Here is a 21728-nt window from a genome sequence, read left to right on the forward strand (position 1 = left end):
TTGTTGAGTATTGCTAAAAGGTTAAAACTTGCTAAGGTGAAATCGACAATGAGGAGGTCACAGATGCAGAGGATAATAGCTGAACATTATGTATCTGAGGGTGTGTTTAAAGTGGAGGAGTTGGAGGTGTTTCCTGGAAGTAAACCAAGTGAGCTTAGGCTCCCGTACAAGTTAGAAAAATTAAAGATGGAGGCTGTGGAAAGGCAGAGGCAGGTTGAGGCTGGACAGGCAGGAAAACAGCCATTACTATTCTGCCATCATCCATGCTAGTGTCCCTTTGCAATCAACTTTGGTGAGCTCTTCTCCCATGCCTTCGTAGTTCCCCTCACTCCACTAATAATGATGCATCTTCTTGTACCTTTCCCCTCTCAAAGTGCAGAGTGAATTCTAACATGTTATGATCACCAAGTCCACGTTTCCTTTACCATAAGCTTCGTAATCAAACCTGGTTCATTACACAACACCCAATCCAAAATTAACTTTTCCCTAATGGGCACAATTACAAGCTGTTCAAAAAGGCATCTCATTGGTATTTTCCAAATTCCCTCTCTTGAGATCAAACACCAACCTGATTTTCATAATCAACCTCCACCCATCCCACTCATGGACTGTTTGTCCCACTCCCATCTGGGTAGACTACGCAGCATCCTCACCAGGATGGCCAGCCTCTGGGACAGCTACCTTCCCCAAGCAGTAAGGCTGATAAATATCTCTACCCACCAACCCACCCTTCCACACCACCAAACACCTCGACTTTATCATTTCCTGTCTGTCATCTTATATGCAGGCATACTTTTATTTATTATTTTATCATTTATTATTATATTGTAATTTGTCCTCTACTGTGCCTATTTTCTTGTTTATTATTTATTGTAGTGCCCTGCACTGTTTTGTGCACCTCATGCAGTCCTGTGTAGGTCTGTAGTCAAGTGTAGTTTTTGTGTTATTTTACGTAGTCTAGTGTAGCTTTGCGTTGTGTCACTTAGCCTAGTGTAGTTTTGTGTTGTTTCATGTAGCACCATGGTCCTGGAGGTATGTTGTTTTTACTGTGCACAGCAGTTTATGATCGAAATCACAATAAAAAGTGACTTGACTTGACTATACCGAGCGTCACTTTATGGACATACAATCAATCCGTGCACAGTTTACAAGCTGTGGATATATGTTTCTACTATTGTGTTTTTGTGCTGCATTGAAGCCGGAGTAATAATTATTTTGATCCCATTCATATTTGTCTGCTGGAAATGGAATTAAACTACCTTGAATCTTGAACAAACATTTCAGCAGACTGCAGCGTCACATTTCTGTCTCTCAGTGTTCCTGCGGCAGAGCGTCACCCGGTGACAATGGAGTCCACAAATCAGGGGCTCCTGTTATTGTGGCAAATCACCACCAAGTGGCAGTGTTGTCCACAAGAGGGAGAGGTTTACAGCGATAAGGAGGGGTGCAGGGGGCTGGAAGCCAACTCTGCAAGTGGATGAAGTGCCAGACCTGCCCCAAACCACTCTCCCCACCACCAGTCAGGGCCCCAAACAGTCCTTCCACATGAGGCAACTTTTCAACATCATCACTGTTGGGGTCATCTCCTGTTTCCAGTTTTCCAGGTGTGGCCTCCTCGACATTAGTGAGACCCGATGTAGTCTCTGCATTCTGCACTCTGTCCCAATGGGATTCTGCAGATATTGGAGATGCAAAGTCACATACACAAAATGTTGGAGGAAGTCAGGAGGTCAGGTAGCTTCTACAGAGGGGGATAAATCAAAACAGATTTGACCCTTCATCAGGACTGGAAGTGGGGAGAAGCCGGAATAAGATGGTGCAGGGAGTGGAAAGAGTCCAAGCTGGTAGATAATAGGTGAAGTCAGGTAAGAGTGAAGGTGAGTGGGTGGGGGAGGTGGGAGATGAAGTGAGACGCTGTGAGGTGGAAGCTGGAAAATGCAAAGGGCTGAAAAGAAGGAATCTGATAGGATCGGAGAGCGGACCATGGGGAGAAAAGGAAGTAAAAGCGGAACCAGAGGGAGACGATCCGCAGTGAAGAGAGAAGTTGGGAGACAGAATGGAGGAGACGGGCGTGTGGATTGATGAAAGGAAAAGGTGGAGGTGGAAGTTAAAGATATCGATGTTCATGCCATCGAGTTGTAAACTACCCAGATGTAGTATGTGTTGTTGCTCCTTTAACCTGAGAGTGGACTCATCATGTTAGTGAAACCGGAAGGGAGAGTGGATTAATAACTTTCCCCTGCGATCCCTATTAAATCGATCCTCTCTCACCTTAAAGTGGTGCCCACTGGTTGTTGATTCCACAAAAGTGGGGAAAAAGGGAAAAAAAACCATCGAAAACCTACATCACAATACAGGCACTTTGGCCCACAAAGTTGTGCCGAGCATGTCCCTACCTAAGAAATTACTAGGCTTACCCATAGCTCTCTATTTTTCTAAGATCCATGTACCTATCCAAAGGTCTCTTAAAATACCATATCGTGTCTGCTTCCACCACCGTTGCCGGCAGCACATTCCACACACTCACCAATCTTTGCGTTAAAAAAAAACTTACCCCTGACATCTCCTCTGTACCTACTCCCCAGCACCTTAAACCTGTGCCCTCTTGTAGCAGCCATTTCAGCCCTGGGAAAAAAACCTCTGACTATCCACACGATCAATACCTCTCATCAACTTGTACACCTCTATCAGGTCACCTCTCATCCTCCGTCGCTCCAAGGAGAAAAGGCCGAGTTCACTCATCTGCTCACGTTCCCCATTTCTGTACCCTCAGGGTTTGGGACACCTGCATCATGTCAGCCTCAATCTCCTGCACTTCAAGGTGTGAAGTCCCAACCTGCCCAGCCTCTCTCCAGAACTCAGTCCCTCGAGTACCGGCAACATTCTCATAAATCTCCTCCGCACTTATTCCTGCTTGATGTCCTCTCTCCTACAGCAGAATGACCAAAACTGGATATAATAATCCAGGCACGGATACCGTAACAATACCCTAACCCTAATGCAACCTCACTAGCCTCTTCAGTCCATGAGCCACGAGATATGAGACAGAGGCTGCTCAGCCAATCGAGTCTGTTCCACCATTCCTTTGTGTCCAATTGATTATCTCTCTCAACCCCATTCTCCTGCTTTCTCCCCTTAATCCGTGAACATCCATTGAAAACACACTCAGTGACTTGGCCTCTACTCCATCTGTGGCAATGAATTCCAAAGATTTACCACTCCCTGACTCAAGAAATTCCTCCTCAGCTCTGCTGTCAGTGGATTCTCTATACATTGAGGCCGTGGCCTCTGGTCCCAGACCCACACAGTGTAGGGTGCATCTTCTTCATAGCCACTCTGTCCAGGCCTTTCAATATTTGATAGGTTTCAATGAGATCCCCTCTCTTTCTTCTAGACCAGTGAGTACAGGGTCAAAGCCGTCTAACGATCCTCATACGTTAACCCTGTCATTCCTGGAATCATTCTTGTGAACCTTCTCCGGACGTGCTCCAATACGAGCACATCTTTTTCTCAGACAGGAGGTCAGAAACTGGTCACAATACACCAAGAGCAAACTGACCGATGTGTTATAAAGCTACAGTGTCACATCCTTGCTCTTATATGCTAACATTACCGTTTTCATCTTTAATCAACTCAATCTGCAAGCAAACCTTCAGGGGCTCCTGCTCACGGACTCCCAAGTACCTATTTCTGATTTTTGTATTTTCTCCCATTTATTTTTTTTCTCTCTGTCTTTATTCTTTCTACCAATTGTACATGACCGTACACTTGCATACACTGTATTTCATCTGCTACTTCATTGTCTGTTCTCCAAACCTATCAAAGTCCTTCTGCAGACTCCGGCTCTGCTCTAAACTACCTGTCCCGTACCTATCTTTGTATCAACTGCAAAGTTCATCACCCAGGTATCAATTCTGTCATCCATATCATTCAGATTTAATATGAAAAGATGTGGTCTCAATACTGACCCCTACGGAACACCATTAGTTACCGACAGCAAAACAGAATTGCCCACATTATTCTGACTCTTTTTCCCTTATCAGTCAGGCAACCTTCGATCCAGACAAGTATGTTTCCTGTAATTCAATGAGCTGTGATCTTGTTAAGCAGCCTCACATTTATTCCACATCTGACTTGAGCTTCTCCTTCTCTAATGTCAGGGTGAATTTGATCATATTTAGTCACTTGCCCCTAAGGGTTCTTTGAACGTAAGTGACCTAATTAATTCCAGTTCATTACAACACCCAATCCAGAATAGCTGATCCCCAAGTGGGCTCAACCACGAGCTGCTCTAAAAAAGCATCTTGTAGGCATTCTAGGAATTCCTCCTCTTGAGAACAACACACTTAATTTTCCTTATCACCTGCATGACAATCCTCCATGACTATTGTAACATTGCCCTTTTGGCACGCATTTTTAATCTCCCATTGTCATTTGTGGACCACATACTTACAACTGATTGGAGGTCTCTATACAATTCCCATCAGGGATCTTTGTTTTCACATTTGCTGTTCCTTAATTCTACCCACAGATTCTACACCTTCCAACCCAATGCCACCTCTTTCTAATGATTTTAATTAATATTTTACCAACAGAGCCACACAACCCCACTATTAGATTGTTCTTTTAACAAACATACAATTATCTGGGAAACAAGAGGACCTGCAGATGCTAGGAATCTAGAGAAATACACACAAAGTGCTGGAGGAGCTCAGCATGTCAGGCAGCATCTATGGATGAGAATCAACATTTTGGGCCAAGACCCTTCATCGGGACTCTTGATACCCACGTATCTGGAATATCAACAAGCAAAGAAAATAAAAAGTAGTGTGAAATAGGGAAAACCTTTGTCAAAATTTAGTTCAAGGCTTAAAAAAACCCTGCCAAACAGAGATCAATTGTTAACAAATACAACAACGGCAATAAACACTTTCATCAATACCGACATTGACTTTTTTTTAAAATAAAAATATCTTGGTCCCATTTCAATCAGCAAAATTTACAAAGATAACTAAGAACTGAAATGATAACTTTAGAAAAGGCTATTTACACTCAAACCCACTTAGATTGGACAGAATGAGGAAGAGAAATAACACACATGAAAAAAAAATCACACAACAGTCAGATACAACTTGAAAGTATATATTTTCATCAAAAATGAACACAATTCAGCACTCCCTGTGTGTATATGCAATCGTGATAAGAAATACAGACCAGAAACTTCAATGAGAGGCCAACTCAGAAAAATGAATCATCACTATGGTAGAAAACATTAACCAGTGGAATCAGTATGACCCTCCATGGGAGACATCCCAACGATCTGAGCAGATGAGATGTTGACAAAGAAGCATCGAGCACCTGACTGAGAGTTGGAGACCTCTTCCCAGAAACAGAGGAGTTCCTTGCAGAAATACGGGACAAGGTGGGTAACAAAAGGAAACAAAAAAATGAAAATATATGAAATACAAACCAACAATGCAGCAAGTGCAGAAAATGCCAAGAGAAACCAGACACCATCCAACACATTCCAGGATCCTGCAGCAGTTTAACTCAATCTGATTACTTACACAAGTACAATCAAGTGGCAAATATCATTCACCAAAATCTTACTTCAAAATATAATCTCATGAATGACCACCATAATTTCATTGAGGCACCATAGATTCACACCTGATTCAGTTTCAGAGTCAAAATCTTACAAATTATATAATAATCACTACATTACTACTAACAGGACAATCAATAACCATCCAGATATAATATTACAGGATAAACATGCAGGAACAACTCCCTCAATAGATAAAACCATTCCAAACACACATGTTCCTCGACCAGTGGAGCACCTCACCACAGGCATTGTTTGTATCATCAGTCAGACAATGGAAAGATTTTCTCTGTCAATCAGCTTCCAAATGTTGCCACTCTGTCATTCGTTGCCACATCCCGCTGCTGATTCCCTTCTCCTCATCATACATTCTTATACCGACCATCGTCCAGAGCCCCAAACTCTGCCCTGTGCGGACCAACCTCTGGTTTCTGACCCTGAGTCCATTGAACATCCAACTAATGGTTTCCCATTCTGCTTTCAGTCTTTAGAGGAGAGTAGTGTTTTCAACAACACTGTAGAAGCAGCGAAAATGGCCCATAATGTGGAAATGAGCCCTGAATAAGGAGATTAACTCCCAATGTCATTCTTTCTCAGTCCAGAGATTTGAGGGGTGAAGAACATCTCAGACAGAACTGCAGTCAGCTCAACTTCTTCAGTCTGCAGAAAATTCAAGGGAAACCTCTTCACCCACACAGTGGTGACTGGGGCCCATCCCACAGGGAGAGTGAGAGATGAACAACAGGGGAGGATTCAAAAGGGCTGTCGTGGAACTGAATCACTGGCTGGGTCCAGCAGGCCTGAGTACACTGGTTGTGTTATAAACACGCTAAGTACCAAAGACAGAGTTTAAAATAGAACTGATTAATTTGTCACAGATGCAGAATGTTAAACTCCAGTCCCATTAAAGGTGAATATGTAGCAGAAGAAACTCCTCCCATGCCCAGTGACCAGGGTGCAGACTGGGTGTGGTGAGCAGCAGCAATAATTGCAGAGTTCAGCACCGACAGTCACTCTCGAAATTGCATTCAGCAACAGTGATGGACAAATATCCAGCATGCAGCTTATTGAAACTTTCTCCCCAGTGTGAACCTGGCAGTATGTCACAAGTGTAACATGCTGTAAGGTTTCACTGCTAATGTAATGGCCTCTCTGCAATGGTTCACTGCTGAGGTAGTGGTTTCTCTGTAGCAGTAACATTTAGGTTATGACTAGAGATAACAGGGTTTTGGAGTACGGGGCTATCCAATGGGAGAAATGTTCTTTCTTGAGAGTCTGGAAGAGAGATTTTCATGGTCTTTTGCCAAGGAGGGATGAGAAGACGTGAATGGAGAGAGTGGGCCCTTTTTCTTTATTTTGTTTTCTTTACTAACCCTGTAGTCAAAATAAGAATTATAATTCTCAATTATTTAATCACATATTGTGTACTGCTTGTTATTTTGGGGTACTGATTTGTAACAGGGGACACATCGTGCAGCATCCACCCAAACGAGATTTCTTAAGATTGGCCGGGCCGGGAGCTATCGACCCCCACATTAAACTGCTAGTCGAAGTGAGAGTTACAAGGTTAGATGACTGAGTGAATCGCTTCCCACATTCACAGCGGTTGAACGGGTTTCCCCAGTGTGAACTCAATGATGCAAACCTGATTGATTTGGCTGAGAGATTCTCTTCCCAAAGTCCGAGCAGGAGATCTGCCTCTCCCCAGTGTGAACACACTGATGTCTCTGTAGTTGAGATGACCGAGTGAATCCCTTCCCACAGTCTGAGCAGGTGAACGGCCTCTACCCAGTGTGAGCTTGCTGGTATCTCTGTAGTTGAGATGACCGAGTGAATCCCTTCCCACAACCAAAGCAGGTGAACAGCCTCTACCCAGTGTGAGCTTGCTGGTGTCTCTGTAGGTGGATTAACTGAGTGAATCCTTTCCCACACTCTGAGCAGGTGAATGGTCTTTCCCCAGTGTGAACTCGCTGATGTACCTTAAGTTGAGATGACGAAGTGAATCCTTTCCCACAGTCTGAGCAGGTGAACGGCCTCTCACCAGTGTGAACTGACTGGTGTCTCAGTAACTGAGATGATGAAGTGAATCCCTTCCCACAGTCTGAGCAGGTGAATGGCCTCTCCCCAGTGTGAACTCGCTGATGTACCTTCAGTTGAGATGACGAAGTGAATCCCTCCCCACAGTCTGAGCAGGTGAACGGCCTCTCTCCAGTGTGAACTCGCTGATGTACCTTCAGTTGAGATGATGTAGTGAATCCCTTCCCACATTCCGAGCAGGTGAACGGCCTCTCCCTTGTGTGAACTCGCTGGTGAGCCATTAGGTCAGATGACCAAGTGAATCCCTTCCCACAGTCTGAGCAGGTGAACGGCCTCTCCCCAGTGTGAACTCGCTGGTGAGCCATTAGGGGGGATGACTGAGTGAATCCCTTCCCACAGTCTGTGCAGGTGAATGGCCACTCTCCAGTGTGAACTGACTGGTGTCTCAGTAGGTGAGATGCCTGAGTGAATCCCTTCCCACAGTCTGAGCAGGTGAACGGCCTCTCCCCGGTGTGAACTCGCTGGTGAGCCATTAGGTTAGATGACCGAGTGAATCCCTTCCCACAGTCTGTGCAGGTGTACGGCCTCTCTCCAGTGTGAACTCGCTGATGTACCTTCAGTTGAGATGACGAAGTGAATCCTTTCCCACAGTCCGAGCAGGTGAACTGCCGCTCCCCGGTGTGAACTCGCTGGTGTGCCATTAGGTCAGATGACAGAGTGAATCCCTTCCCACAGTCTAAGCAGGTGAATGGCCTCTCTCCTGTGTAAAATGACGAGCGTGCCAGTCGGTCAGATGACCAAGTGAATCCCTCCCCACAGTCTGAGCAGGAAGGATAGTTGATTGAATCCCTTGCTCCACTTCTTAAATTTCTGGACAGAGACAGCAAAACCGGCGTATTGTGTTCGAGGTTCCCATAGACAAATTCCTTGTCATTTTTAACCTGTAAAAAGATTTACAAAATCCATCAATGGGTGAAGGACAACATTTCAGATGAGATCACGAGTTGTCACGGTTGGTCTGGCATCACTCTGTTTCAGCGAAATTCAACCCTAGTTGGAGACAGAAGTCATCTTCTAACTGGGCACAGTGCTGGTATCTGGAATGACCATCAAACTCTCTGATGCTCTTCCTGTCTCTATGAGAATGGGGCATTTCTGTCATCTCCAATCTGTGACCTGGCTCAGTTTGACTCTCTCCATTGGTATTATTCCCTGTTCCCATTGAATTCCATGGGTTCCTGGTCCCACAGTAACTGAAACACGAATAGCCGGCAGTGCATTCCACCATTCTCTGTGTGAAAAACCTACCCCTGTCATCCGCTCGTTATCTATTTACAAGCACCTTAAAACTATGTCCCCTCGTGTTAGCCATTTAGCCCTGGGAATAAACCTCTGGCTATCCACACAATCAATGTCCCTCATCATCTTATACATCTAAGAAAGGCTCTAAACATGAACAAGGAAATTATACACTGCTTTGAGGATTTGTTAGAAATATACAAAATTATGAGGGTATAGATAAGGTAAATGCTAGCAGCTTTTTCCACTGAGGCTGGGTGGGATGACAACCAGAGGTCATGGGTAAGTGGGGAAGGTGAAAATTTAACGGGAACATTTGGAAAAGCTCTTTACTGAAATGGTCGTGAGCGTGTGGAATAAGATGCCAGCACGTGGTGAATATGAGCTCGGTTTCACCATTTAAAGAAGTTTGGATGGGAGCCTTGATGGTTTGGGTATGGAGAGCGATGGTCCCAGTGCTGGTAGTTGCATTAGACAGATTAAATGATTTTTCGTCATTGACTAGATGGGCCAAATAGTCTGTTTCTGCACTGAACTTCTCCATGTTTCTATGACAGAGCAGCTGGACAAACTTGGTTGGAAGGAAAAGGTAGGAGTGACAATGGAGCAGCAATGGCTGGAGTTTCTGGGAGCAATTCGGGAGCTGAGTGATCGATAAATCCCAAAGAAGTGGAAGCATTGGAAACGCAGGAGGACACAACTGTGGATGAAATGAGAAGCCAAAGCCAACATAAAAGCCAAAGAGAGGGCAAACAGAAGAGCAAAAACTATTGGGAAGCTTTCAGAAACCAACAGAAGACAACAAAAAAAAAGTCGGATGAGCTTGGGGGTGGAATTATGATATTGTAGTCATTAATGAGTCTTGGTAGCACCCAACAGTCTGAGGCATTTGGAGGAACAAAATATCCCGGGCCTCAATATCTCTTGAAAACCGAGGTTCCCTGCACCAGTTACCTTTCAACTTTTATTTTGGCAGGCACGTACAAACTCTACACCCTCAGAATTTCACTTCTGAAGGCCTCCCACTTACCAAGTACTCCTTTGTCAGAAAACGCCTGTCCCAAACCACACTTGCCAGATCCTGTCTGATACCATCAAGATTGACCTTTCTCCAATTTAGAATCTCAACCCGCGGTCCAGACCTATCTTTTCCCATATTTACTTTGAATCTTATGGCATTATGATCACTAATTTCTGTCACCAGCCCTGGATCATCAGCTCATTGCACACTTCTACGTCAGGAATTCTACGTACTGATTAAGGGCACATTTGACAAACTCTACCCCATCTTGTCCTTTTACAGTATGGAGGTCCCAGTCAATATATGGAAAGTTAAAATCACTCACTGAATCAATCTTTGTTTCTTGGCATGGTCTGCGATCTCTCTACAAATTTGTTCCTCTAAATCCCTCAGACTGTTGGTTGCAACCAATTCCCAATAATGGCTACAATATCATAATTCCCTGTCCTGAGCTCATCTGGCTTTCCTATGATGCTTCTTGCATTGTGATATACACAGCTCAGCACATTCATCGCACCATACTCAACCATTTGATTGCTGACTCTGTCTGAGGTCTGAACAACATCTGACTGGTGTCAAAAAAACAAACTCTCCCTCATTGTCACAAAAACAAAGCTGATTGTGGATGACTGATGGAATGGAGACAGGCTAACCGCTATTGACATCAGTGGATCTGGGGTTGAGAGGGTGAACAGCTTTAAGTTCCTCAGCATAAACATCACCGAGGATCTCACATGGTCTGTACATACCGGCTGTGTTGTGAAAAGAGCACAACAGCACCTCCTTCACCTCAGACGGTTGAAGAAGGCTGGGATGGTGCCCCAAATCCTAAGAACTTTCTACAGGAACAGAATTGAGAACATCCTGACTGGCTGCATCACTGCCTGGTATGGAAACTGTACTTCCCTTAATCGCAGGAACCTGCAGAGAGTGGTGCAGACAGCCCAATGCATCTGTAGATGTGAACTTCCCACTATTCAGGACATTTACAGAGAAAGGTGTGCAAAAAGAGCCCAAAGGATATTGGGGACCCAATTCACAACCACAAATCACAACCATTGGATGTTCCTGCGGCTACCATCCAGGAAACGGTACCACAGCAAAAGGACCAACAGGCTCCGGGACATCATCTTCCACCAGGCCATCAGACTGATTAATTCATGCTGATACAATTGCATAACTATGTTATATTGACTGACCTATGTACAAATTATTTATTATAATTTACTATAAATTACACATTGCTGATTTAGCTGGAGACATAACATAAAGATTTCTACTCCTCATGTATATGAAGGATGTATGTAATAAAAGTCAATTCAATTCAATTCACCCTCTCCACTATCTGTTCTGTCATTCTGGCTCCCATTCCCCCAACAACTTATTTTAACCACATCACCCCCTCCCCCCACACTAGCACTAGCAAGCCTTACCACTGGGATATTAGTCCCCTCTTGTTCTGTTCCCCTAACAAACGAATCCCCTATCACCCCTTTGACTTTCCTCTGCCAGGTAAATCCCCCCAACAGTTTCTAAAGTGGATCCACCTGTTGTTGCGTGGGATGGCCACAAGAGTACTCTGCGATGGCTATTTAACCTCATTCCCCTTCCCGACTCTCACCAAGTTTCCTGTGTCCTGCACTTCAGGTGTAACTCACCTCTCTTCATGTCATATCTATCACCCCCTCCAGCTCCTGGATGATCCGGAATTCATCCGTTTCAAGTTCCAACTCCTTAAAGTGCAGGGTTACAAGCTGCAGCTGGATGCACATCTTGTAGGTGAGGGCATCAGGGACACTGGAGGTCTCCCCACCTTCCCACCAATGTCCTCCCTAATTTGCAATGACCAGTGTGCACATAAATCTTGTATTGTGCTTTTTTTTACCCAGTGTGCACAGTGAATTTTATATAGAGTGGTATTCATTTTAACAGCTATCAAATCATTGTCAATAAGAACTTTGATTTCCTCTGGGTTTGATCGAGTCCCATCTGCATTCTCACACAACCTATGTAACAGGCCTGTAACGGGTAATGAAGGATTTTCTCACCAGAGCTTTTGCACATTGTCCATATTTGGTTTGCTTGCTGAATTACGCTTCAAAAAGTCAGATTTCCAAATATCACTCCACTTCTTCCCACTTGTAAATTCTCCAGCAACTTTTGCATGGCCACAATATACACAGGTAACACCAGTTTCTGTATTGTACATAAATATTTCCCCTGAACCCTCCTGAGGAATTGAGGATATTAAAAAAATCATTTTGATCCTATGTAACCTCTGGCTGCAAGGATAACTGGGACTGTATAGGAATTTTTGAACAAGTAAACTCTGTCTTCTGCGGTTAGCTAAGACAGGCTCATTACTGGTTCTCTGCGGCTTGCAGAGAGATGCACTGAGAGCTGATAACATTATACCTTGCACCCTCTTTAGCTGATAATATTATACATTGTATCCTCATTTGAGTAAAGAGAGGAGGACTCGCCGATAAGGACAGGAATGAACATCTCTCTGTAATTAAATCAGGGCCTTGCAAAGGGAATACCTGATAAGGACTGGACAATTTATCAATCTGTAATTAAAACCTTGATTTAGTGAACTCTCTTATCTAAGTAATTAAGAATGCTGACCAATTAAATTAGCCAACATGATTAAAACTAATAATAAGGATTGGCCTGACAATGACCAAAATCAAATGCAACAAGCTTTGACATATTATTGGGACCCGGTTTTCCAAACCATATCAACCCCAACAGGAACTAATATTAAAGGTGAACATCTTAATTAACGAGAGCTGTATAACTCATCTCCTTCTACCTTAGGCTACAAATTTATCAATCACCCCTGCTGTGGACACTTTCTGGAGGTCCAAGATCCGTATGCAGCACGACCGCTGGACTAAGTGTGTAAATGTAGGACCGGGCTATGTTGAAAAATAAATATGTGAGGTTTTCTAAAATTGACTCCTTCTACCTTAGGCCAAGAACTTATCAATCACCCCTCGTGCTCACCGCTCTGCAGCTACCTCGAGTTCTGGCTATTATTAAATGTGCGGCCCACAGTCACATGTCCGACCGGGTCACTAAAGGCAACGCTTTAGCAGATTAGACAGTGAAAAGTGCAGCACAATCCTCGGTAGTTGTAGTCCCCTCGGGTTCCCGTCAAGCAACCCTCTGTGACTGAAGCAGAACGGGTTTGCCAGACATGCGGGAGGTACGTACTTTTCAGGGGGACGCCTCTGAGGAGGAGCTCAAACTGTGGTCCCAGATGGGTTGTCGGAAAGACCCCGACCCAGGTTTTCAGATCACCCCAGTGGGACAGGTTTGTGTTCCTACACAGTTTTTACCAATATTGGTCGATTATATACATAATTGTACACACCTGGAAAAGGAGGGAATGGTCGGTAACCTGTACCCTGCACACCGGGTACGACTCCCTTGACAGGTGAATCTTTCTCGTGTCTACAAGTTGATTTTATTGTATTGCCTAGAGTATATTGCTATAGATACTCCTTAGTTATTATAGATGTGTTTAGTAGATGGATTGAAGCTATTCCAACTACCAATAATACTGGTATGACTGTTGTGAAGGTATTATTATGGGAAATAATTCCCAGGTACTGAGAAACTGAGAGATACTGAGCTCTGACAATGGCCCATGCTTTGTGGTGAAAGTAGATAAAGAGACATGTAACAACATGTAACAACTTGGCTATCCAGCAACAATTCTACTGTGTACACAACCCACGGCCCACTGGCATTGTGGAAAGAGCCAATGGCACTCTGAAGAGTAAATTGGCCAAACTAACGGTGGAGACTGGACTCACTTGGTTGAAGGTTCTACCGTTAGCCCTGTTCCACATGAGGGTTACCCCACAGGGGAAAACAGGGTTGTCACCAGCTGAAATCATTTATGGACCGCCCATGAGGACACCCTGGGGACCAAGACCTTGGGTACCATTGTTTCCAGTAAGTCTACCAGCAAAATTCAATATGCATACCCTAGGGGAAGAGATGGGGAAATATACATGCAAACTAACCAAAATTTTCCAAGCATTACATTCACAGGTACGACAGGCTTACAAGGAAGAGAACTACCCCGCAGAGAGGAGTTACTATCTCACCCGAGAACCTGGGGATTTTGTCCTGATTAAGAACTGGGATCGAGGGAAACTCGAACCTCGGTGGAGAGGACCATATCAGGAGTTACTGACCACTCCCACGGCTGTGAAACTGAAGGGGCAATCTCGGTGGATACATCGAACAGACTACAAACATGTTACTAAAGGAACTGAGCAGAAGGACTCTCTCGGACTAAAGGAAGATGTATTGGTTGATAGTGGTATTTGTGTTTATGTCTTTCAGAGGGCTCACCCCAGCATCCGGGGGCCCCCGTGTTAACACCTTTCTGTCTCTCTGTCACACCTATGCCAAACAGGTAGAACTAGGTGTCTGCTGGGTTTGTGCTGAAACTCCACAGCATGGTAAAACTACGATTACAATGTCAGAAATCCCGCTCAACCAGAGCGAGGAACTCTCAGCCTGGGCTTTCTCAAATAACACCCGGGGAAGAGAGGTGAGGAACTGTGGTCTAGTCAGAGATGACTGTGGCTGTCAGTGTTTTGAGGGATGGTATCTCAGGCCTCCACCAAACAGAAGTTCCTATACTGGGAAACATGCATCCTGGCCATACTTGCAGGTGCTCAGCAGCGGAGAGGAATAACTGAGACTGAACAACTTTGGATGATCACTTTTCTCTTCTATGGAGTAGCCAGGAATTCACCAGAGATAATCAATTTGGCTACAGCACTTGAGGAGCTGGCCACAATACTGCAGGGGCCCTGACAGAAACACAGGCCCAAGGAACAGAAATATCCACTGAAATTATTGCAATCCGGCAAACAGTCCTACAGAATCGTATGGCTTCAGATTTTATCCTGGTTGAGAAAGGGGGAACCTGTGCTATTATTGACACAGAATGCTACACCTATATCCCTGATGAGTCTACTAACATTACATCCCTCTCTGAGCACACTGCCGAGGAGACTGCAGCATTAAGAAAGTTGGACAGGATTTACATGGGGTCACCGAAGGGTCAAAATGGTGGTCTTCGAAGGCCTGATCGGTAATATGTGGAGCATGATATTGCATTATGGCCTAATAGTTGTAGATATCATTGTTATAATTACTGTTGTACACTGTTTTTACCCACTGATAAATCAATGCTGTACTTGGTTGCTTTCTCTGTAAAACATTACTGCTTTGATCATCATGTAATGGTCAAAAGGAGATCATTGTGGACTTCAGGCATGGTGGGAGTCACACTCGCATCCCCATCTACAACAACGGATCTATAATGGAGCGTGTATCAAGCTTCAAATTCCTTGGTGTCCACATTTCCGCGGATCTCACCTGGTCCCTGAACTCCTCCATCCTGATCAAAAAGGCGCAACACGCCTTTATTTCCTGCGCAGCATGAAGAAAGCTCACCTCTGTCCCAGGATATTGACGGACTTTTACCGCTGTACCAATGAGAGCATACTCACCAACTGCATCTCAGTGTGGTATGGCAATTGTCCCATATCTGACCGCAAAGCACTCCAGTGTGTGGTGAAAACTGCCCAGCAGATTATCAGCACCCACTTGCCCACCATTGAGAACATCTACCATAAATGCTGCCTGGGCAGGGCGAAACACATTATCAAGGATGCATCTCACCCTAACCATGGACTTTTTACTCTCCTCCCATCCAGCAGGCGCTACAGGAGCCTCCGCTCCCGCACCAGCAGGCACAGGAAGAGCTTCTTCCCTGAGGCTGTGACCCTGCTGAACCTCTCGTCACAGCGCTAAGCAGTATTGCATCCGTATTGTACTGTCTCAGTACTTTCATATTTGTGTGCTGTAGCACTTTTTTAATTCACAGTTATTTTGTAAGTAACACTATTCTTTGCATTTCTGGTCAGATGCTAAATGCATTTCATTGGCTTTGTATTTGTACTCAGCACAATGACAATAAAGTTGAATCTAATGATAAGATATGTTAAAGGATTAACTCTTTGTTAAACAATAGCAGCCTGTTTTTCTGAAAGAAACTGCTGATTGTCAACAGATGTGCTGAGCCATGCTGAGCCATATTTCTTCTTGAGGGTGGCTAGCTGGGGTTTCAGGATGCTTATCTCCCTGTGCACTCATGCGTAGAGATAGGACAGCTTCAGTCTGTTCTGTGTGTAAGCCATTATGACTATTTTGTAAACTGACTTTAGGGGCTGTCATGGAGTAAATAACTTTGGCTCCAGCCTGTCTTGTGTTGGGACACCTGGACGGATATATCTGTGGTGTAAGAGGAATTGTTAGTCAGTTAGTGGATTGGGCAGAACAGTCATACACTGCTCCTGTTTGAGCGGCTAAGTGAGTAAGGCCAAAGTGCGTGGAATAAAGAGTTTGTACTTACACGGTCTCTGAGAGACTTTATCTGGATTCGACTTCCACAGAATGGGAGTGGTTTTAAAGGGCTGGGCTGCTGGAAGCACATTACCAGACCTGGAGTGATTGCAACTGGGTCTGACAGAGGCATAACAGGTTCTTCTGGGCACATTCAGTCTCACACCAACTATTTCCTGCCTTCCTTTGTACAGGTACGCAATGTCTAAAGGACCAGTGTTTAAGTAAATGAGACTCACCAAACTTTCTCCTGACTGAATCACTGGATTCTCCGAGTCAGATGGGTGCTCTCCAGTTGATGCTCTCAATCCTCGGGCTGGTTCACTTGTTGCTGTTCCCTCATCTTCAGTCGTGGTTCGCTTCCAGTTGGGGTTTTTCTTCCAATAAATCTGTCACCGCAGGTCTAACTTTAACATGAAAGACAATGAAGCACATTAACAATAAAAAGGAAAAACAAACATTTCTGCTTAACGTTACGAAGAACAAAACTCACTGAAACTTGCCCCTCACATCTCCTCTGACCTTAAATGTATTCCACTTTTCAACCTCTTTGAATCGTCTGTCCACTCCATCTGTTCCTCTCATAATCTTATAAACGTCCATCCAGTCTCAGGCCAGCCTGTTCCGCTCTGGAGAAAACAACCCAAGTTTGTCCAGCCTCTCATTACAGCTCATGCCCTCTAACCCAGGCTAACCTCTTCTGCGCCCTCTCCAAAGCCCCGTCATCCTTCCCAGAGTGGGGTGATCAGAACTGTATGAAACACTCCGGATGTGGCCTGACTGGAGTTTTATAAAGCTGCAACACAACTTCCTGACGTTTGAACTCAATGCATCAACTAATGAAGACAACCACGCCATTTGCCTTCTTAACCACCTGATCAATCTGTGCAGTCTCTCTCAGGGAGCAATGAACTTGGAGTCTAAGATCCCTCTGATCATCAACACTGTTCAGGGTTTTGCATTTAACAGCGTACTGTCTCAGACATTCAACCTACCGAGCTGCCAAGGTGATCGTCACTAATCACATCTCACTGAGTTGTCTCAGGTCCTGTTGAGTTTATTGCCAAGTGCACAAGTACGGGAAGGTACAGGAACAGAGAAACACTGACTTGCAGCAGCATCACAGGCAAGCACATTCAGATAACACACAGAACACAAATTATACGATTCTGTGTCAGTAACCATCTATAAATATGTTTTATGCCATTAACAATAAATAAAACACATTGTGCCTTGATCAGTATTGAAATATGCATTTTGTGTCAATAACAGACTTGGAAATGTTGAATTTGGCCCCTATCTCCATTCCTCCTGTCGCCCACAACCAGCTCCGTTGTTTCTGTCACCGGGAGGCAGAGGTTGTTTCCTTGAGTCGGGGTGATGACTCCTTCTCTGCCGGCTGACCTATTATTATTGGAGATGAGGCCGGTCAGTCAGCGGATTTAACCTGCAGATTGGAGCTGTGGGTGGCGACACGGTCATGGGTGAACACACGGAGAGTGAAGGGGACAGGGTGTGTGTGTGTGTGTGTGTGTGTGTGTGTGTGTGTGTGTGTGTGTGAGACGGGTGAACACACGGAGAGTGAAGGGGACAGGGTGTGTGTGTGTCACGGGTGAACACACGGAGAGTGAAGGGGACAGGGTGTGTGTGTGTGTGTGTGTGTCACGGGTGAACACACGGAGAGTGAAGGGGACAGGGTGTGTGTGTGTGTCACGGGTGAACACACGGAGAGTGAAGGGGACAGGGTGTGTGTGTGTGTCACGGGTGAACACACGGAGAGTGAAGGGGACAGGGTGTGTGTGTGTGTGTGTCACGGGTGAACACACGGAGAGTGAAGGGGACAGGGTGTGTGTGTGTGTGTCACGGGTGAAGACACGGAGAGTGAAGGGGACAGGGTGTGTGTGTGTGTCACAGGTGAACACACGGAGAGTGAAGGGGACAGGGTGTGTGTGTGTGTGTGTCACGGGTGAACACACGGAGAGTGAAGGGGGCAGGGTGTGTGTGTGTGTGTGTGTGTGTCACGGGTGAACACATGGAGAGTGAAGAGGACAGGGTGTGTGTGTGTGTCACGGGTGAACACACGGAGAGTGAAGGGGACAGAGTGTGTGTGTCACGGGTGAACACACGGAGAGTGAAGGGGACAGGGTGTGTGTGTGTGTGTGTGAGACGGGTGAACACACGGAGAGTGAAGGGGACAAGGGTGTGTGTGTGTGTGTGTGTGTCTCACGGGTGAACACACGGAGAGTGAAGGGGACAGGGTGTGTGTGTGTGTCACGGGTGAACACACGGAGAGTGAAGGGGACAGGGTGTGTGTGTGTGTCACGGGTGAACACACGGAGAGTGAAGGGGACAGGGTGTGTGTGTGTGTCACGGGTGAACACACGGAGAGTGAAGGGGACAGAGTGTGTGTGTGTGTGTGACGGGTGAACACACGGAGAGTGAAGGGGACAGGGTGTGTGTGTGTCACGGGTGAACACACGGAGACTGAAGGGGACAGGGTGTGTGTGTGTGTGTGTGTGTCACGGGTGAACACACGGAGAGTGAAGGGGACCGGGTGTGTGTGTGTGTCATGGGTGAACACACGGAGAGTGAAGGGGACAGGGTGTGTGTGTGTGTGTCACGGGTGAACACACGGAGAGTGAAGGGGACAGGGTAGGTGTGTGTGTGTCACGGGTGAACACACGGAGAGTGAAGGGGACGGGTGTGTGTGTGTGTGTGTTACGGGTGAACACACGGAGAGTGAAGGGGACAGGGTGTGTGTGTGTCACGGGTGAACACACGGAGAGTGAAGGGGACAGGGTGTGTGTGTGTGTGTCACGGGTGAACACACGGAGAGTGAAGGGGACCGGGTGTGTGTGTGTGTCATGGGTGAACACACGGAGAGTGAAGGGGACAGGGTGTGTGTGTGTGTGTGTCACGGGTGAACACACGGAGAGTGAAGGGGACAGGGTGTGTGTGTGTGTGTGTCACGGGTGAACACACGGAGAGTGAAGGGGACAGGGTGTGTGTGTGTGTCACGGGTGAACACACGGAGAGTGAAGGGGACAGGGTGTGTGTGTGTGTGTCACGGGTGAACACACGGAGAGTAAAGGGGACAGGGTGTGTGTGTCACGGGTGAACACACGGAGAGTGAAGGGGACAGGGTGTGTGTGTGTGTGTCACGGGTGAACACACGGAGAGTGAAGGGGACAGGGTGTGTGTGTGTATGTCACGGGTGAACACACGGAGAGTGAAGGCGACAGGGGGTGTGTCACGGTCACGGGTGAACACACGGAGAGTGAAGGGGACAGGGTGTGTATGTGTGTCACGGGTGAACACACGGAGAGTAAAGGGGACAGGGTGTGTGTGTGTGTGTCACGGGTGAACACACGGAGAGTGAAGGGGACAGGGGGTGTGTGTGTGTCACGGGTGAACACACGGAGAGTGAAGGGGACAGGGGGTGTGTGTGTCACGGGTGAACACACGGAGAGTGAAGGGGACAGGGTGTGTGTGTGTGTGTCGCGGGTGAACACACGGAGAGTGAAGGGGACAGGGTGTGTGTGTGTGTGTGTGTCACGGGTGAACACACGGAGAGTGAAGGGGACAGGGTGTGTGTGTGTCACGGGTGAACACACGGAGAGTGAAGGGGACAGGGTGTGTGTGTGTCACGGGTGAACACACGGAGAGTGAAGGGGACAGGGTGTGTGTGTGTGTGTGTGTCACGGGTGAACACACGGAGAGTGAAGGGGACAGGGTGTGTGTGTGTGTCACAGGTGAACACACGGAGAGTGAAGGGGACAGGGTGTGTGTGTGTGTGTCACGGGTGAACACACGGAGAGTGAAGGGGACAGGGTGTGTGTGTGTGTGTGTGTCACGGGTGAACACACGGAGAGTGAAGGGGACAGGGTGTGTGTGTGTGTCACAGGTGAACACACGGAGAGTGAAGGGGACAGGGTGTGTGTGTGTGTCACGGGTGAACACACGGAGAGTGAAGGGGACAGGGGGTGTGTGTGTCACGGGTGAACACACGGAGAGTGAAGGGGACAGGGTGTGTGTGTGCCGGGGGTCGGAGAGACAGAGGTGAGGGAGCCACTCTGACCACCTGCCGGACATCTGACAGGATCCAGACACGCAAGGCCGGGTGAAGGCCCAGGTCTCCGAGTTCACGCCTTCGTACGTCTCCTCCTACCTCTCGGCGATACATCAGACTCCGGCCGCAGGAGACGCTTCACAAACGCCCCCGGCTTCCCTCGGATGGAAATGGAAATAAATCAGAAAGCGGACATTTACTTTGGGGTTTGTTCCGCTTTCACGGAGAAATCGGAGCCGAAGCGGAAGACGGAACCAGCGGGGTTACCGCCCTCTCCGCTGGTCCGCTTCTGCTATTGGGTCTAACCAGTGATTGACATTCCTTTTCACCAATGGCAATAGCGCAGCTCCTGGAGCGTTGGTTTTCAGCGGTGGGGAGCTCCTACGCCGGTGGCGCTGTGGGGAGCTCCGACACTGGTGGCGCTGAGGGGAGCTCCGACCACTGGAGGCGCTGTGGGGAGCTCCGACCACTGGAGGCGCTGTGGGGAGCTCCGACCACTGGTGGCGCCGTGGGGAGCTCCGACACCGGTGGCGCTGTGGGGAGCTCCGACACCGGAGGCGCTGAGGGGGAGCTCCGACACCGGAGGCGCCGTGGGGAGCTCCGACCCCGGTGGCGCCGTGGGGAGCTCCGACCCCGGTGGCGCCGTGGGGAGCTCCGACCACGGGTGGTGCTGTGAGGAGCTCCGACCCCGGTGGCGCTGTGGGGAGCTCCGACCCCGGTGGCGCTGTGGGGAGCTCCGACCCCGGTGGCGCTGTGGGGAGCTCCGACCCCGGTGGCGCTGTGGAGGAGCTCCGACCCCGGTGGCGCTGTGGGGAGCTCCGACCCCGGTGGCGCTGTGGGGAGCTCCGACCCCGGTGGCGCTGTGGGGAGCTCCGACCCCGGTGGCGCTGTGGAGGAGCTCCGACACCGGTGGCGCTGTGGAGGAGCTCCGCCACCGGAGGCGCTGTGGGGAGCTCCGACACTGGAGGCGCTGTGAGGAGCTCCGACCACTGGTGGCGCTGTGGGGAGCTCCGACCACTGGTGGCGCCGTGGGGAGCTCCGACACTGGAGGCGCTGTGGGGAGCTCCGACACCGGAGGCGCTGTGGGGAGCTCCAGCCACTGGTGGCGCTGTGGGGAGCTCCGACCCCGGTGGCGCTGAGGAGGAGCTCCGACACCGGAGGCGCTGTGGGGAGCTCCGACACCGGTAGCGCTGTGGGGAGCTCCGACACCGGTGGCGCTGTGGGGAGCTCCGACCCCGGAGGCGCTGTGGAGGAGCTCC

At 47.6% G+C, this 21728-nt stretch overlaps 1 protein-coding gene across 3 annotated transcripts; it reads right to left on the reverse strand.

Moving 5' to 3' along the window:
- Positions 1-1519: 1519 nt before the first annotated feature.
- On the reverse strand, positions 1520-20766 carry LOC140208676 (uncharacterized). Of its 3 annotated transcripts, none has more exons than XR_011888865.1 (3): positions 20569-20761; positions 16640-16807; positions 1520-1673 (listed from the first exon to the last, which is right to left on the reverse strand). XR_011888865.1 is itself a non-coding variant. In XM_072277536.1 (3 exons), the coding sequence occupies exon 3, from the start codon at positions 8341-8343 to the stop codon at positions 7474-7476; it is 870 nt and encodes a 289-aa protein (XP_072133637.1). In that variant the 5' UTR covers positions 8344-8583; positions 16640-16803; positions 20569-20766; the 3' UTR covers positions 5129-7473. The 3 variants fall into 3 exon arrangements, 2 of the variants coding, with proteins under 2 accessions (XP_072133637.1, XP_072133636.1); XM_072277536.1 differs by lacking the exon at positions 1520-1673 and adding an exon at positions 5129-8583 and having other exon boundaries at positions 16640-16803; positions 20569-20766; XM_072277535.1 differs by lacking the exon at positions 1520-1673 and adding an exon at positions 5129-8583 and having other exon boundaries at positions 20569-20765.
- Between the last annotated feature and the right edge of the window lie 962 nt (positions 20767-21728).

This window comes from Mobula birostris, chromosome 13 (assembly GCF_030028105.1).
Source record: "Mobula birostris isolate sMobBir1 chromosome 13, sMobBir1.hap1, whole genome shotgun sequence".
NCBI lineage: Eukaryota > Metazoa > Chordata > Chondrichthyes > Myliobatiformes > Myliobatidae > Mobula > Mobula birostris.